Source organism: Phyllostomus hastatus, unplaced genomic scaffold (assembly GCF_019186645.2).
Source record: "Phyllostomus hastatus isolate PE091 unplaced genomic scaffold, TTU_PhHast_1.1 phas_contig_147, whole genome shotgun sequence".
NCBI lineage: Eukaryota > Metazoa > Chordata > Mammalia > Chiroptera > Phyllostomidae > Phyllostomus > Phyllostomus hastatus.
Window position 1 is genome coordinate 4,270,745 of NW_025333603.1, and position 14,159 is coordinate 4,284,903.

The 14,159-nt window shown below is 52.0% G+C and overlaps 1 protein-coding gene across 2 annotated transcripts in view; it reads left to right on the top strand.

The window, feature by feature from the left end:
- USP24 (ubiquitin specific peptidase 24) overlaps positions 1-3,668 on the top strand; it is a 137,171-nt gene extending 133,503 nt beyond the window's left edge. For both annotated transcript variants that reach the window (XM_045858191.1, XM_045858182.1), the window contains exon 68: positions 1,003-3,668. In XM_045858191.1, coding sequence (XP_045714147.1) covers positions 1,003-1,065 — 63 coding nt within the window. In that variant the 3' untranslated portion in view covers positions 1,066-3,668. The remainder of the gene's footprint in view (positions 1-1,002) is intronic.
- The last annotated feature ends 10,491 nt before the right edge of the window (positions 3,669-14,159 follow it).

Below are 14,159 nucleotides of genomic sequence, written 5' to 3' on the forward strand. Positions count from 1 at the left end.
CCAGAAAGGCAGTCTCGTTTGTGGCTCCATATCAGGGCTTGGCAGAGGCCTCATTAAATGAATCTTGTTGATGTTATGCATGTCTTTTTTTTTTTTTTAATCTTTCAGATCCTCATGATTACCTTGTGAGGTTGCTATTGCCTTGACTTCACAGAAGGGAAACTAAGGCTTATCTACTTCAGTTGCAGGAAAAATAAAAGCTATCAGACAAGAGCTCCCACAGCTGCTGGCTCCTAGACTTGCAGCCCGCTGCATACCTCTCCCCTGTTTTCTGAGTTCTAGACACAGCAGCCTTCTTTCAGTTTGTCAGATGTACTTCTCCTTCCACCTCGGGCCCCTCCCATTCACCCTGTCTGACTGTCACTGAGCTTGCCAGTCATTTTATAGGGAGACTCTTCCTGCTCCTCCCCACCCCCAGCTACATCAGTCTCAAGAGACATGGTAGGCATTCAGAACTCTCGGCGTACAAGGTGAGGCAAAAGTAGGTTTATAGTTGTGAGCACATGAAACAGTTTATTCTTGTATTATTTACTTTCCATACGAACAGCTGTAAACCTACTTTTGCCCCACCCTGTGTAAACAAAGGCCACAGTTGGTGACAGAGGCAGAATTAGACACGGGAGTGACCAAGAGCCGTCTTTGGCCATGTGGCAATTTCTGGCACAAAGCGGATGTTGGGGCAGCCAGTGCCTCTCCCTGCTTCATCCCGTTGCTCCCAAGTTCTAAGGAGAGCTGCCTGCCTTGTTGCATGGTGGTGGTGCAACTTTAGGCGAGTCACTGGTTTGCTTCAATGACTGGAGGAGAACAGAGAAATTTAAGTTTTGCATAATCAGGAATTGTCAAATACAAGTGTTATAGTCATGTTTTATTACCCTTTGGTAAACAGCAAGTTGTTAAATGAGCCCACGTTTAAACTACGGAACACAAATAAGTCAGTGAGTATAGCGACCTTTCTGTCTAACTTTCCATTGTGTGAGTTTAACTTCCTTTCCTTTCTCAAAGGGTTCAGAGTCGCCCATGATGATTGGTGAGTTAAGAAGTGACCTTGACGACGTGGATCCCTAAAGGAATACTCTCAGCACACAGTGAAGAGTCAGAGTACAGATACTGGATGCCTGGCACCTTTTTGAAGTCAGAATATCGTTTTGAACCCTGTAAAGAACCAGACGTGGGGCTGGAGGAGCCTGCAGTGACCCTGAAGGAGCGTGTGTTTAAGGAAAGCACTCTCTGGCCGGAGGGGGAGCTGCTGGCGGCAGGAGAGGCCCGGACTGGATCGGCTCTCCCGAGGCGTGATCCGTGTGTGGGTTGCATTTCTGTGGCAGGTTTATGAAATAAAGCCGATGGCAGACTTCTGTTAGGTGAACATACAGGAGTGAGTGAGGGTAAAGCTGTTGCTTTCTCTATGATGCTACAAAAGATATTCCTTTGGTTTTTATATTTTTTAAAAAAGTAAGCTGCCTTTAGATGAGTGGGGGCAAATTTTTAATCTTGCAGTGACATTGATTAGGGATATCCAATTTAAAATAATGTAAAGATACGTGGTAAAATCCCTTTTCATTGTAAAATAGTGAAGAATTCAGTTTACACAGACCTTTGTATTTAATATGTCTCCCTATTTGTACAGAATTTCAGATGGGTTTGGATAAAAGTCCTGGGCATACACTTGGATCTTGATGAAATGTTACCAGGACCAAAAATTGGGAAATTGTTAATCTATGAAGGTATCTTTTTCTGATATAATTGAGATTGAAAAGAGCAATAAAAAATAAAAACACTTATGTTCCCCAGAAGTACAGGGCGCATTCTCCGACGTCAGCCACTAAAGTCGTGTCGTTCCCAAAACAGATTTTAAAAAGAGCAAAAAAAAAAAAAAAAAAAAGCACTTTAAAGATATAATTTTATTGAGTTTAACTTCATAAAATCATCTTTTTAATGCTTGGAGACATATTGAATAAACTGTAGTCTTGAATCATGTGATCTGCAATCATTTGCTTTTACTTAAAACATAATTACTAAACCCCTTGGTTCTGGTTGTACGTGAGGTGAAATATTTGAATTGGGAGATCTGCTTGGTGGGTTTCTAGTCATTTTACTGCAGACCAGGAATTTGAGACTTTGTTTCTCTTCAACGTGAATATAAACACTGAAAAGACAGGGGCAGGGTTTATAATATTTTCCCAGAAAGAACTAGAAAGCAGTTGAACGACCATCATTTAGTCGTGATTCCCAGGCATACTACCATTCACTCGTTTCAGATTAGATACCAGCTCCCCTTTTACGGGGGCGGGCGGGCGCCTGTTTAGCATTTTACGTATTTTGTACATTTTGTATTTTGAGTTGCTGCAGATTTCCAACTAGGGGAGCCTTAGGAAGTGCCAGGTCGCTGCTGTCAGAGTTGCCAAGTCAAAGAGGAGTGTCCAGCCCCAAGTGCCTTTTTGGTGGCTTCTGCATCATGTGGACACATGACTGGGCAGCCAGCTCTTCGTCGCTGCGCACTGTCAGTAACCCAGTCATTTCACTGTTGTGGTTGAAGTTACTGTGCAGCCGGGGTGCAGGGTGCTGTGGGTAATCACGTAACCGCCTACAGGCTGGTGGTGGCTCTTGTCAGAGACACTGAGTAGACGGAGGGGCCAGCATTTACGAGCAGAACTGTGCCCTCAGAAGGTGGTCAGAGGCGGTTGGCACATTTTTATGGTTCTGATGTTCTTGGAATTTTGAATGTGATGTTTTAAAATTGATTTTGAGTATGTGAATATTCCATTCCCTACTGTGTTTCTCTACCCCACCTATCGCCATCCTCACAAAAAGATTGTGTGGGACATGACATTGAAATGCCAGTGATGAGATGTGTTGGGATTTCATCTCTGGCAGCTGCACTCAGGAGCCCAAATTCAGGAGTGAAATTGCCACTTCTAGTCCCTTATTTCCTATGGAAACTACGCCTTCCGCACCCCAGCACCTGCTGTCCTCACTGTAAGGCTTCGTCAGGATCGCCGTCACAGCTGTGTGTCGCACGCGCCGGCTGATTTTGCTCGCACTGTTGCTGCGATGACCGTCCCTTCCACTCAGCCAGTGACCACTCGATTGCCAACGGCTGCAGTCTCCAAACCTGCTGATGACTTTTTTTAACGTAGTGCCACCAAGAGACAATTGTGACAGGCTTACCTTGGAAGAGTTGTCGTTTTTATTGCCAACTTTTTTGGATGAAGATGTTTTTATAAATCTTTCAAAAAGTAGGAATTGCACAACTAACTCAATGCTGTATGTTCTCAAGAAACTCCCTTCGCAAGACCCACTGCAGATGGCTGGGTCTGCGCATCAGGGGCGTCCTGGGAAAGAAGACACGAGCGTCCCTGCAGCCGTCACGCCCACGACTTCCCCTCACAGGGTCACAGACAACCAGACCGAGCCTAGGACCTAGAGAACCGAGTCCTCAGACGGCCCTGTCCTGCCCGCCCTCCCTGCTAACGTTGAGGTGTGTGCAGTTACCTTCTGAGCTTGGAACAAGCAGACTGGAATTTTCCTCTGCTACCTCTTGTGTACAGAATCTTGTTTATAAACTTTCAAAAGGACGTAGATGAACAGGGAAGAATCTTAATTTTAATTTGGTTCATGAGTGGCAGAGTTCTTAGCTTCTAAGGGCATAAAATAAATTTTTCAAAAATGGAGAGTTGGAGTCTCACTTCTTTCTGTGGCAGAGAACGGTGAGGGGGCGGGGCTAGTGCCGGAGGTGCTGTGGGTCCTTTTGCACTCTGTACCGGTGGTGTGAACAAGGGCCGCTCTTAAATCACGAGGGGTGATGGGTCTGAAGCCTTTTGCTGTTTTTCCCTCTGGATGGCCTGACCGTTTTAGGATTCTTCTGCAAAGCTTGGTTAATGATGCTGAACTGGGCTGGTAGCTGACAGACGTCTCCCCCATGGCTTCCAGGTCTTGAGCGACGACCTCCCACCCCCCCCCCACCCCCCCGCAGAAATCGTGCCCGGGTGCAGCAGGGTTGCTTCAGCTGGACCCCTCCGCTCTCGGTCTCACTCCTCAAGTCCCATCTCTGTGCGCATGGCTCCCATTTCCTGGGATGCTGGCTGCTGCAGACCTTCCTCGTGGGTGGCCCACGCCCGGCCCTCCCTCCCCACTCCCAGGATGCCTGCCAACATCTGTGAGAACCAAGCCATTGCCTTCTCAAATCATGGATCTGTCAGGGTGCGGCCATCCAGCAAACTGACGCTTCTGTGCCGTCTTGGGGAGGGAAGGCGGGTCTCTCCAGTGCCCTGGATATGCAGTTCTCTGGCGTTCGGGCTGTTTGCATGTGGCAGCTCTTGAATGCTTTCCATGATGCTAACTTGTCAGAAAAAAGAGTTCAGGAGGATTTTTCCCTTTGCCCTGGCCTCCTCACTGGTCCTGTCAACTGCACCAATGTCCCCATTTCTCATCACACACGTGTTGTCCACCACATGGGCCCCACAGCCCGTCGGTGTCCAGCCCTCCTAGGCAGCAGTGACCTGCCTGGGCCTGGAGACAAAGCACACGAGGGGCACGGCGCACTGCCCACCAGTCCTGAACTCCTGAGCATCACCAACACCTGCTCTCCCACACCTTCCCATCCCAGGCAGCCCGGCACCACACGTCCGGGAGCAAAGCAGAAACCTTGGGCTCACCGTTCACCGCTCCCACCTGCACATAGCCCACCACATCTGCAGGCTACTCCTTCAGGTGCCAGGGTCCTCCCTCCACACTCCCGCCCTGATCTGACTCCTTCCTGCCCACGCCCAGTTGTCCACAGCCGCCTCCTTGCTTCTGCCTCCATCACCCACAGCCGGCCTAGCACAGCAGGCAGTGTGAACCTGCAGGAACCCAGGGCCCACCCTCAGCTCAGAGCCCAGCCAGGCTCCCAGTTCATTGCCAGCAAAAAGCTAAGTCCTTACTGTGGCCCTCAAGCCCCACCAGGCCTGGGCCTGTCCCCTCTCCGGTTCTCCTTCACTTGGTTCCCAAGTCACTGGCCTCCTGTCTGTTCCTGGCACCCTCTAGGCATGTACTTCACACACAGCCTTGGTCCTGACTGTTCCCTCTGCTGAAACACTGTTCCCTGGGAGGTCCTCCACCTCTGTAAGACCTCTCTTGAATGAGCCCCCTTTCCCTTCCCTGCTTTATTTTTTTCCTGTAGTATCTTTTTTTTTAATCCTTACCCAAGGATGTTTCTTGGTTTGTTTGTTTTAATATATTTTATTGAGTATGCTATTACAGTTGTCCCATTTCCCCTCCTTTATTCCCCTCCACCCTGCACACCCTCTCCCACCGGCATTCCCCCCCTTTAAGTTCATGCCCATGGGTTGTACATATGTTCTTTGGCCTCTCCATTTCCTATACTATTCTTAACCCTCCCCTGACTATTTTCTATCTACCATTTATGCTACTTATTCTCTATGCCTTTTCCCCCTCTCTCTCCCTCCCACTCCCCTGTTGCTAGCCCTCCATGTGATCTGCATTTCTGTGGTTCTGTTCCTGTTCTAGTTGTTTGCTTAGTTTGCTCTTGTTTTTGTTTTAGGTGTGGTTGTTAATAACTGTGAGTTTGCTGCCATTTTACTATACATGTTTTTTATCTTCTTTTTCTTAGATAAGTCCCTTTAACAGTTCATATAATAAGGGCTTGGTGATGATGAACTCCTTTAACTTGACCTTATCGGAGAAGCACTTTATCTGCCCTTCCATTCTAAATGAGAGCTTTGCTGGATAGAGCAATCTGGGATGTAGGTCCTTGTCTTTCATGACTTGGAATACTTCTTTCCAGCCCCTTCTTGCCTGTAAGGTCTCTTTTGAGAAATCAGCTGACAGTCTGATGGGAACTCCTTTGTAGGTCACTGCCCCCTTACCTCTTGCTGCTTCTAGGATTCTCTTCTTCATTTTAATCTTGGGTAATGTAATTACGATGTGCCTTGATGTGTTCCTCCTTGGGTCCAACTTCTTTAGGACTCTCTGAGCTTCCTGGACTTCCTGGAAGTCTATTTCCTTTGCCAGATTGAGGAAGTTCTCCTTTATTATTCATTCACATAAGTTTTCCACTTGTTGCTCTTCCTCTTCCCCTTCTGGTACCCCTACCTATAATTCGGATGTTGGAATGTTTAAAGTTGTCCTGGAGGTTCCTAAGCCTCTCCTCATTTTTTTGAATTCTTGTTTCTTCATTCTTTTCTGATTGAATGTTTCTTTCTTCCTTCTGGTCCACACTGTTGATTTGAGTCCCAGTTTTCTTCCCATCACTATTGGTTCCCTGTACATTTTCCTTTATTTCACTTAACATTGCGTTCATTTTTTTATCTAATTTGCAGCCAAATTCAACCAATTCTGTGAGCATCCTATTACCAGTGTTTTGAACTGTGTATCTGATAGGTTGGCTATCTCTTTGTTGCTTAGTTGTATTTTTTCTGGAGCTTTGATCTGTTCTTTCATTTGGGCCATTTTTTTTTTTTTTTGGTCTTTTCTTGCCTGCTACGTATAAGGGGCGGAGCCTTAGGGGTTCACCTGGGCGGGGCAACTCAGTTGCTGGGTTGTGATGCTATATGTGGGGCAGGGGTCCGAGAGGGAACAATGGTGCTTGCTCTGCTCTCTACCAGATTTCAGTCACTTCCCCTGCTACCCACAAGCAAAGTGGGCCCTTCTGGTGCTGATTCCCGTGTGGGTGGGTTTGTGTACGTTCTAGGACCCTGTGGGTCTCTCCAATGAACTCTCCTGTGAGTCTGGGAGTTTCTCCTGCTGCAGCCTCAACCCCCACAGGTGTTTTCAATCAGTGTTTTGAGGCTTTATTTCCCCGTACTAGAACCCTGGGTTGTGCAGTCTGTCTCGCTCCCCAAGTGTTCCTCCCAGTTTATTCGCACATGAATGTGGGACCACCCGGTCCACCAGCCGCTGCCTTGCCAGCTAGCTGCAGCCTTGTCCAACCCGCTCCACAATCTGCCGCCTCAGTGGGTCCTCCAGCCACCACCTTGCAGAGAGTCCTCTCCCCACCAGCTACCCATCTGCGCCCTTCCTACAGGTCTGGATGGATGTGTCTTCTTTAACTCCTTGGTTTTCGGACGTCCATACAGTTCAATTTTCTGTCAGTTCTGGTTGTTTTTTATTTTTAAATTGTTGTTGTCCTTTTGGTTGTGCGAGGAGGCACAGTGTATTTTTTGTCCGAAGTCTTCTTTCTTGGTTGTATAGAGAGAGGAAAGGGGAAGAGAGAAACATCAACGTGAAAAAGAAAACTTGATCACTTGCCTCCCATGTGCACCCTGACTGGGAATCGAACCCACAGCCTGGATGTGTGCCCCGACCAGGTTCAAACCCACAGCTCTCTGGTGTATGGGATGATGCTCACGCCACCTGAGACACCCTGTCAGGGCCCCAGAGCGTATTTTAAGTGTAATGGTACTTCTTTGTGTCCTGTCCTTCTCCCCCACTGGAATGGATGCTCCAGGAAAGAAGAGCTTGTTGGGACCGTGTCCCCAACCCCTAGGACAGTGCCTGGAACACTGTGTCCATCAGTGCATGCTGAGCAAGTGCTCTGGAGACAGTCGGTGGCCTCAGGAGTGCACTGTCCAGACCAGTTACCACAGCCCTGGGCTTTCAAAAAACCTCAGGTCGTTTGAGCGTGGGCTCCACAGGGCTTCGCTGTGGGAGCTCCCTCTGGCTTTTCAGAGGGGACTCACAGTGCGCCTGTTGGCTGCGTTCTGCATGGTGGTTTCCGGGTGCCGCGCAGGCCCAGGCCTCTGCGTGTGCCTTGCCCTCTCTCTGCGTGCCTTCCCTGGCCCTGTTGGCCACCTTCACTCACCTTTGGCACTTGGCTCAGGTGTCCCCTCCTTGGGTCATGGCTGAGTCATCTCAGTGTCCCCAAGGTCCCATGGGGCTCCTGGCCCAAAGCAGCCTCCCAAGCGGACTTGTTAAATGGGTGAATCCAGGAATGCACGTGCACTGCATTTCTTCGTGTAGTACCCACGCACGTTCTCGAGGGGGAGCAGGGTGCCCAGACGGCAAACCTCACTAACCTGGACAAAAGCAGAAGCTGGCCCTGCCACCTACCCGCACACACAGGCACACACGCTGTCCACACAGCTGCCAAAGCTACTGGTCACATCCACCCACAAACCACTGCCTGCTCCCCCACCAGATACCTGAGCAGGTAGTGGTGACCCAGACGCTGGCATCGGAAAGCTGCACAGGAAAGACATGTGCCCCCTGCAGGGTGCCAGGTGCCCATCCCGCCTGTCCCCCCACACTTCTTGCCCTTCTCTGCAGGGCCCAGGGCTCCATGCTCTCTGACGCTAAACTCCAGACTCAGTGTGGCAGCAGGCAGTGTGGACACTGGCCTTCTCGTGGCCCACACACCTCCTGGCCTTGGCACAGGCCACCAGGGGGTGCCAGGGTCCTCCACTTCCCACCAGGAGCAGCAGCTGGGGCAGAGGAGGGCTGGCTCAGACACTTGGATACTAAGGTGACCTCTGCCTCTCCTCCCCAACCCCATCAGACACCATCTCTTTAGGGCCTAAGGCCAGAGCTGGGGCTCCCAGAAACAAGTCGAGGTAGAAAACAGATTGGCCAGAGCATCAGGACTCCTGGGTTCTCAACTCATATCTACCACTGGCCTGCTGTGTGACCTTGGGAAAGCCACTGAACCTCTCTGAGCCTTAGTTTCTGGGGGAAAATATCATCCCTTCACTCAGAGATGGGAAGAATGTGGCAGGCCTGAGAAGTTAGATCAGGAAATGGAACCCCTCCAGACCCCTCCCCACCCAGGCAGAAGTTCAGGGTGAGCTTGATGTTTCTCTGGGGCACTTGGACCTCCTTCCCTGAGCTTGGGAGTCAGACACACCCCCTGGCTACAAGACCTCAGAGACCTGCTCAGCTGCATCCAGCCCTGGTTTCCCTATATGTAAAATGGAAAGAGCCACAGCCACTCCTCATAGGGAGGCTGTGGAGATGAAATGAGGACAGGGCGTGAAGCGCAGCCCAGGTTGCAGGTTCAAACCCTTGGTCAGGACACATACAAGAATCAACCAATGAATCCATCAATAAGTGGAACAACAAACTGATGTTTCTCTCCCTCTCTCTCTCTCTCTCTCTTCTCTAAAGTCAAACATATCCTTGAATGAGGATTTAAAAAATGGTTAAATATCGCCCTGACAAACATCATCCTGCAATGCAAAAGGCAGCCAGTTCCATTCCCAGGCAGGGCCTGGGTTGTGGGTTCGGTCACCAGTCAGGGCACACACAAGAGGCAGCCGAAAATGTTTCCATTGGTGTTTCCCTCCCTCACTTTCTCCCTTCCTTCCCCTCTCTCTAAAAAAATTAATAATATCTTTTTTAAAATGGATACATATATATATGTAATGCTTGCCTCTGGATAAACAAAACAAAATCTAAGTTACAGACCCTGAAGTGAGGTAGAGGGCTCTCAGTGCCTGCGTCCTAAGCTTGGACTGAAACAAACATGTGGTCTCTCCTACTGCTACTCAGAGCCCCTCACCTGTGCCTGCAGCCTTGCCCTGTCTCCACGCTCGGTCTTGCTTGCCCCAGCAGCAGGGGACCTGCTGAGCTGGGATTATCCTCTCTGCTGAAAAGACGACGGGTTGAGGAGGCTGGGAAGGGAGCACTCTGTCAACATCGCGGAGCTGAGTCCAGTGAACACGGAGAGGGGAGGAAGAGCGCCCCGGACGGGGAACAGCAGGGGCACAGGCCCGGAGACCAGAGGGAGTAGTGTAGAGGGAACCAGGGCCACCCTGGAGGCTGCAGGGCCAGGGTGCAGAGCCGTAGGAGAGTGCGGTCTCTTCTGGGGACTCTGGCCTTTCTCTTGGAAGGTTTCGATTAGAGGCGTAAAATGCTCTGATTGACATTTTTTTAAGTTTATGTTTATTGTTTTTAGAGAGAGGGGAAGGGAGGCAGAAAGGAGGCAGAGAGACATCAATGTGTGAGAGATGCCGTCCCATGCGCCCCGACCAGGGACCGAACCCACAATGCCGGCATCCACCCTGACCAGGAATCAACCAGCCACTTTTTGGTTTGCAGGACAGCGCCCAGCCATCTGAGCCACACCAGCCAGGGCGTGATTTACATTTTAAAAGGGCTGCTCTGACCACTGTTCAGAAACCAGACTGCAGCAGACAAACAAGCCAGGAGGCTGTGAGCCCCAGTGGTAGCCTAGGGAAGCCGTGGGGCAGTGAGAGGGTGGGATTCTGGATGCATTTTGAAAGTAGAGCCTGTTGCATTTCCTGACCATTTGGATGTGGAATATGAGAGAAAGAGAAGAGTGGAGGTTTTGGCCTAGGTGACTGGAAGGAAGGGGTTGTCCTTTGCTGGGCTGTGAAGTACAGCAAGGGGAAGCTTAGTGGGGCCACTGCAGGGCTCTGGTTGCCCCTGTTTGAGCCGTTCACCAGACCACACGCCACATCAGCTGGGGACGTGTCATCCTAGTTCAGGGAGATGCTGGGCTCGGAGTGGTCAGCTTATCATGATACTCGAAGCTGATGACTCTCAGCCATCACCAAGGAAGCGTGTCCAGCAGAAGGAAGTAGTCAACCGGGCCAAGTAAGGAGAGGGGGACGACTGGCATCATAGGTCCCAGATGGGATCCTGCAGTCCGAGTCGGTGGTATAGAGGTCACCGGGTGGTCTGGCTGGCGAGGGCTCCAGAGAGAGTGCAGGAAGAGGAACTGGAGATGCCAGCACGCAGACAGCTCTTTAAAGGAATTGTCCTATAAAGAGAGCAAAAAAAGGGTTGTGTGGGGGGGAGCATGAGGACAAGAGAGGCTTTGTCCTAAACGGGAGCCACCAGAGTGAGCTGGTGGGCTGATGGGAGAGCACAGCAGAAAGGGGAAGCCGGCAGTGCCGGGGCAGGGCATCACTCAGGGGGGTGAGAAGGGACGTGTTCTGGCACAGAAGAGGAGGATTTGTCTTCGAGATGAGATGGGGCACAGACACGTCGTCCTGACCACAGAGGGGAAGGTAAGGAAGAGGGCAGAGTGCCGGTAGCTGGGTGGGTGTGGGGCAGGAGCTGCTGGAGGCTCTTCACCGTCTAACTCACATGGAAATAGGAAGTAAGGCCATGGCTGGAAGGGAGGAAAATGGGGGAGAAGGTTTCGAGGGCTTAAGGAGAAAGGAGAAGACATGACATTGTCATCTTCAGGAGTTAGGGGCACGGGCTCCTCGGGCAGGTCACTCAGGCCCCTCTGTGCTTCCATCTCCTAGTCTTTAAAATGAAAACAAGACAACTCAGGAGGAGCAATGGGCTCAGGAAATGCATGGGTTTGGAGGACAGCCTCAGGGTGGAAGCAGAAAGCCTGTGCGTTTCCCTCTTGCTGGAGCAGTTGGTGGACGGCTGAGTGACAGCTGAGTACACGCAGGGTCGGGCTTCCCCTCACTCAGTGTGACAGCAGTGGGGCGCCGGAGTCACGGTGTGTGTGCTCGAGGAGTGGACACAAGGTCGGGCCGGGAGTCTCAGCGGGCTAGAGGCGAAATGTGTGCAGAGGTGAAGAGTCAGCAGCACCAGCGCAGGGTGGTAGGTGCTGATGAGGAATGTGGGGGTCGGGGGTGGGCTGGAAAAAGGGAAAGTGAATGCAGGTGTTTGAAACTGAGGTTCTGGAGGAGATACAGCTACAGGTGGCAGCAAAGCAGGTGTCCAACCTATTGGTGCCTCTGGGCCACACATTAAATACACAAGCACTAACAAAAACTAATGAGCAAAAAGAAGGTTTAAAGTAAATTTACAATTTTCTGTTGGGCCATGTTCATAGCCATCCTAGGCCGTGGGTGGGACATCCCTGCAAGAGTACAATGGTGAGAGTGGGGTCCTGGGACAAAGTGGGGTGGGGAGTCTCAGGAGATGGAGGAAACGAGAGTCCAGAGTGTGCTGGGACCACCCAGCGGGAGGAAGGGACTGTGAGCTGTCTCCAGAACATAAGGCGGGTAAATGCAATGACAGGGGCTTCCGCGTGGACAATCCATGGAGGACAGCAGGCCAATGGTCTGGAAGAAGCCGTGGGGAGCAGGGGAACCCCTACCACACCTCAGCCCCCAGGTAAAGGGCAGGGGGAGAAGAAGGTAAGAAAGCAGTGTGCTTGAGAGACGGGGAATCGAGGCCGAGCAAGCAAGGGAAGGAATGTTCTGAGAGGTGTTTGAAGGCAAGGTGTTACTGGTGGGGGACCTGGATTTCAAGGGCCCAGTGAGGGTTGAAGGAAGGAAGGAAGGAAGGATCTAGGAAGGGAGGAGATGGACCCAGGGAACAAGGTCACTGCCAGGAGTTTCCAGCGGCTCTGGAGCAGTGACCATGCCCAGCTGGGCCAGCAGAGGGCACCCAGTACACAGGGTGAGAACCCAGGGTCTGACTACCCAGGCCAAGCAGAACCCAAGCATCGCTGGTGTCATGCTGTAGCCCGTGGAACAAATGAGACCCTCCCCTGTCCTTGGAGAGCAGATAGTGAGACAGGTAAGGGCACAGGCCTTTGTGGAGAAGTAAGAGAAGACATACAAGGAAGGAACAGGGTTAATGCTGTGGGAGCCCAGTTGATGAGCATTGGATCCAGGCAGGCTTCCTGGAGGAGGAAACTCTGGATTTGTGGTCCAGCTGTAACAGGGTGGCATGTCCAGGGATCAGTACATGGCCCAGCTGGGGATGTTAGGACCAAAGGCTGGTTTTTAATGCCCATTGAGCCCCCTTCCTGTGGGTAGGGTTTCTGGGAGACTGAACAAGAGGGTCATGGCCAGAGCGCCAGCCTCCGTGATGTTTCACCATGTCCCAAAGGCCCCCTCAAGAACTGGCCCAGACCCACCACACTCCACAGCCTCTCTTCCCGGGGCTCCCTTGCTGCCACTTCATGGGGAAAGTGGAGGCCAACAGCACCCACCTCACGCCCCCTCTCCACCACACACCCCCTCTCCCCGCAGGCTTTGAGGGAGATGTCCCACAGGGTGAGGGCCCCGCCTCTCCCCCGCTGTCCCATCGGGCACAGGTCGAAGCTCGCTGTGCCCTTCTCCTGCCAGCCTCTGCGCACACTGGGACCTCTTCCCCCTGAAAAACAAGTCATTGTCGTAAACAAAGCAGAACGAAAGCCCCCACTACCATCTTCCCTGTGCCAGGTGGTCTTCCACACGCTGGGCTATACATCAAGACAGACAAATCCTGCCCTCAGGCTGCCCGCACACGGGTAGAGTAAATATAACAGCAAGTCAAGTGTGCACGATGGAAGCCGGTAACAAGGGCTGTGGAGGGAACTGAAGAGGGAGGGGAGGCTGTGTCGGCAGGGAAGGGGCTGAGAGCGCCTCACCCCTGGGTGTCCAGGAAGCCCAGCTCCTGCAGCTACTGCTGGGGTTCACTCCACAGGCCCCCCACACCCACCCCATGCCCGGCACACCGCTCTGACCTCGCCTCCACAGTCCTGCTGTGTTTCTCCAAGAGTGGCCCAGCGGCCACCTGCTTCCGAGCTGCGGGGTGGGGGTGGAGACCCAGTGTGTGAGCAGCGCAGTTGCCTCTGACCGGCCTGAAGTCCAGGGATCTGCGTTTCCTAGCTCCCTGGGAGATTCTGAGGCAGTCCAAAGTAGGGGAAGCACAGATTTTCTCCCTGAAAATGCGGCACTGCTTGGGGCGGTCTAGATGGCCCCATTGTGCTCTGCAGCCTCCAGGCGGGTCCAAGCCCCCTCACATGCGGTTCCCTTCTGGAGTGCCCTTCCCAGCATTCCTCACCTGACAACTCCTGCACATCCTCAAGGCCCACCACAGAGTCACCTCCTCCCGGAGGTACTCCCAGAACAGACAGGCCTGAGCAGCACAGGGCACAGGACCCAGGGCTGGGGTCTAGAACACAGTTCTAATCCCAGCTCTGCCACCAAACCTATGGTGTGACCCCAGGCAAGTCGCTGCCCCTCTCTAAGCCTCAGTTGACTTGTCAGTGAAATGGTGACGATGATTCTGACCTTTCCGAGGAGCTGTGGGACTGAGTGAGAAGGCAGTTCTGAAAATGCCTTATGTTCTCATGGCACGAGCGAAGGACGGGAACCGTGAGGGTCGGGTGGCTGCCCTACCGCTCCACACCAGCACCCAGCCATGTCACTGGACTGGGAACTTGGATCCTGAGGGCCAGGGTGCAAGGCAAGAATACGCAGCAGCTCCGGGGCCCCAGGACACATAGGGGTGGGGACCAGGAG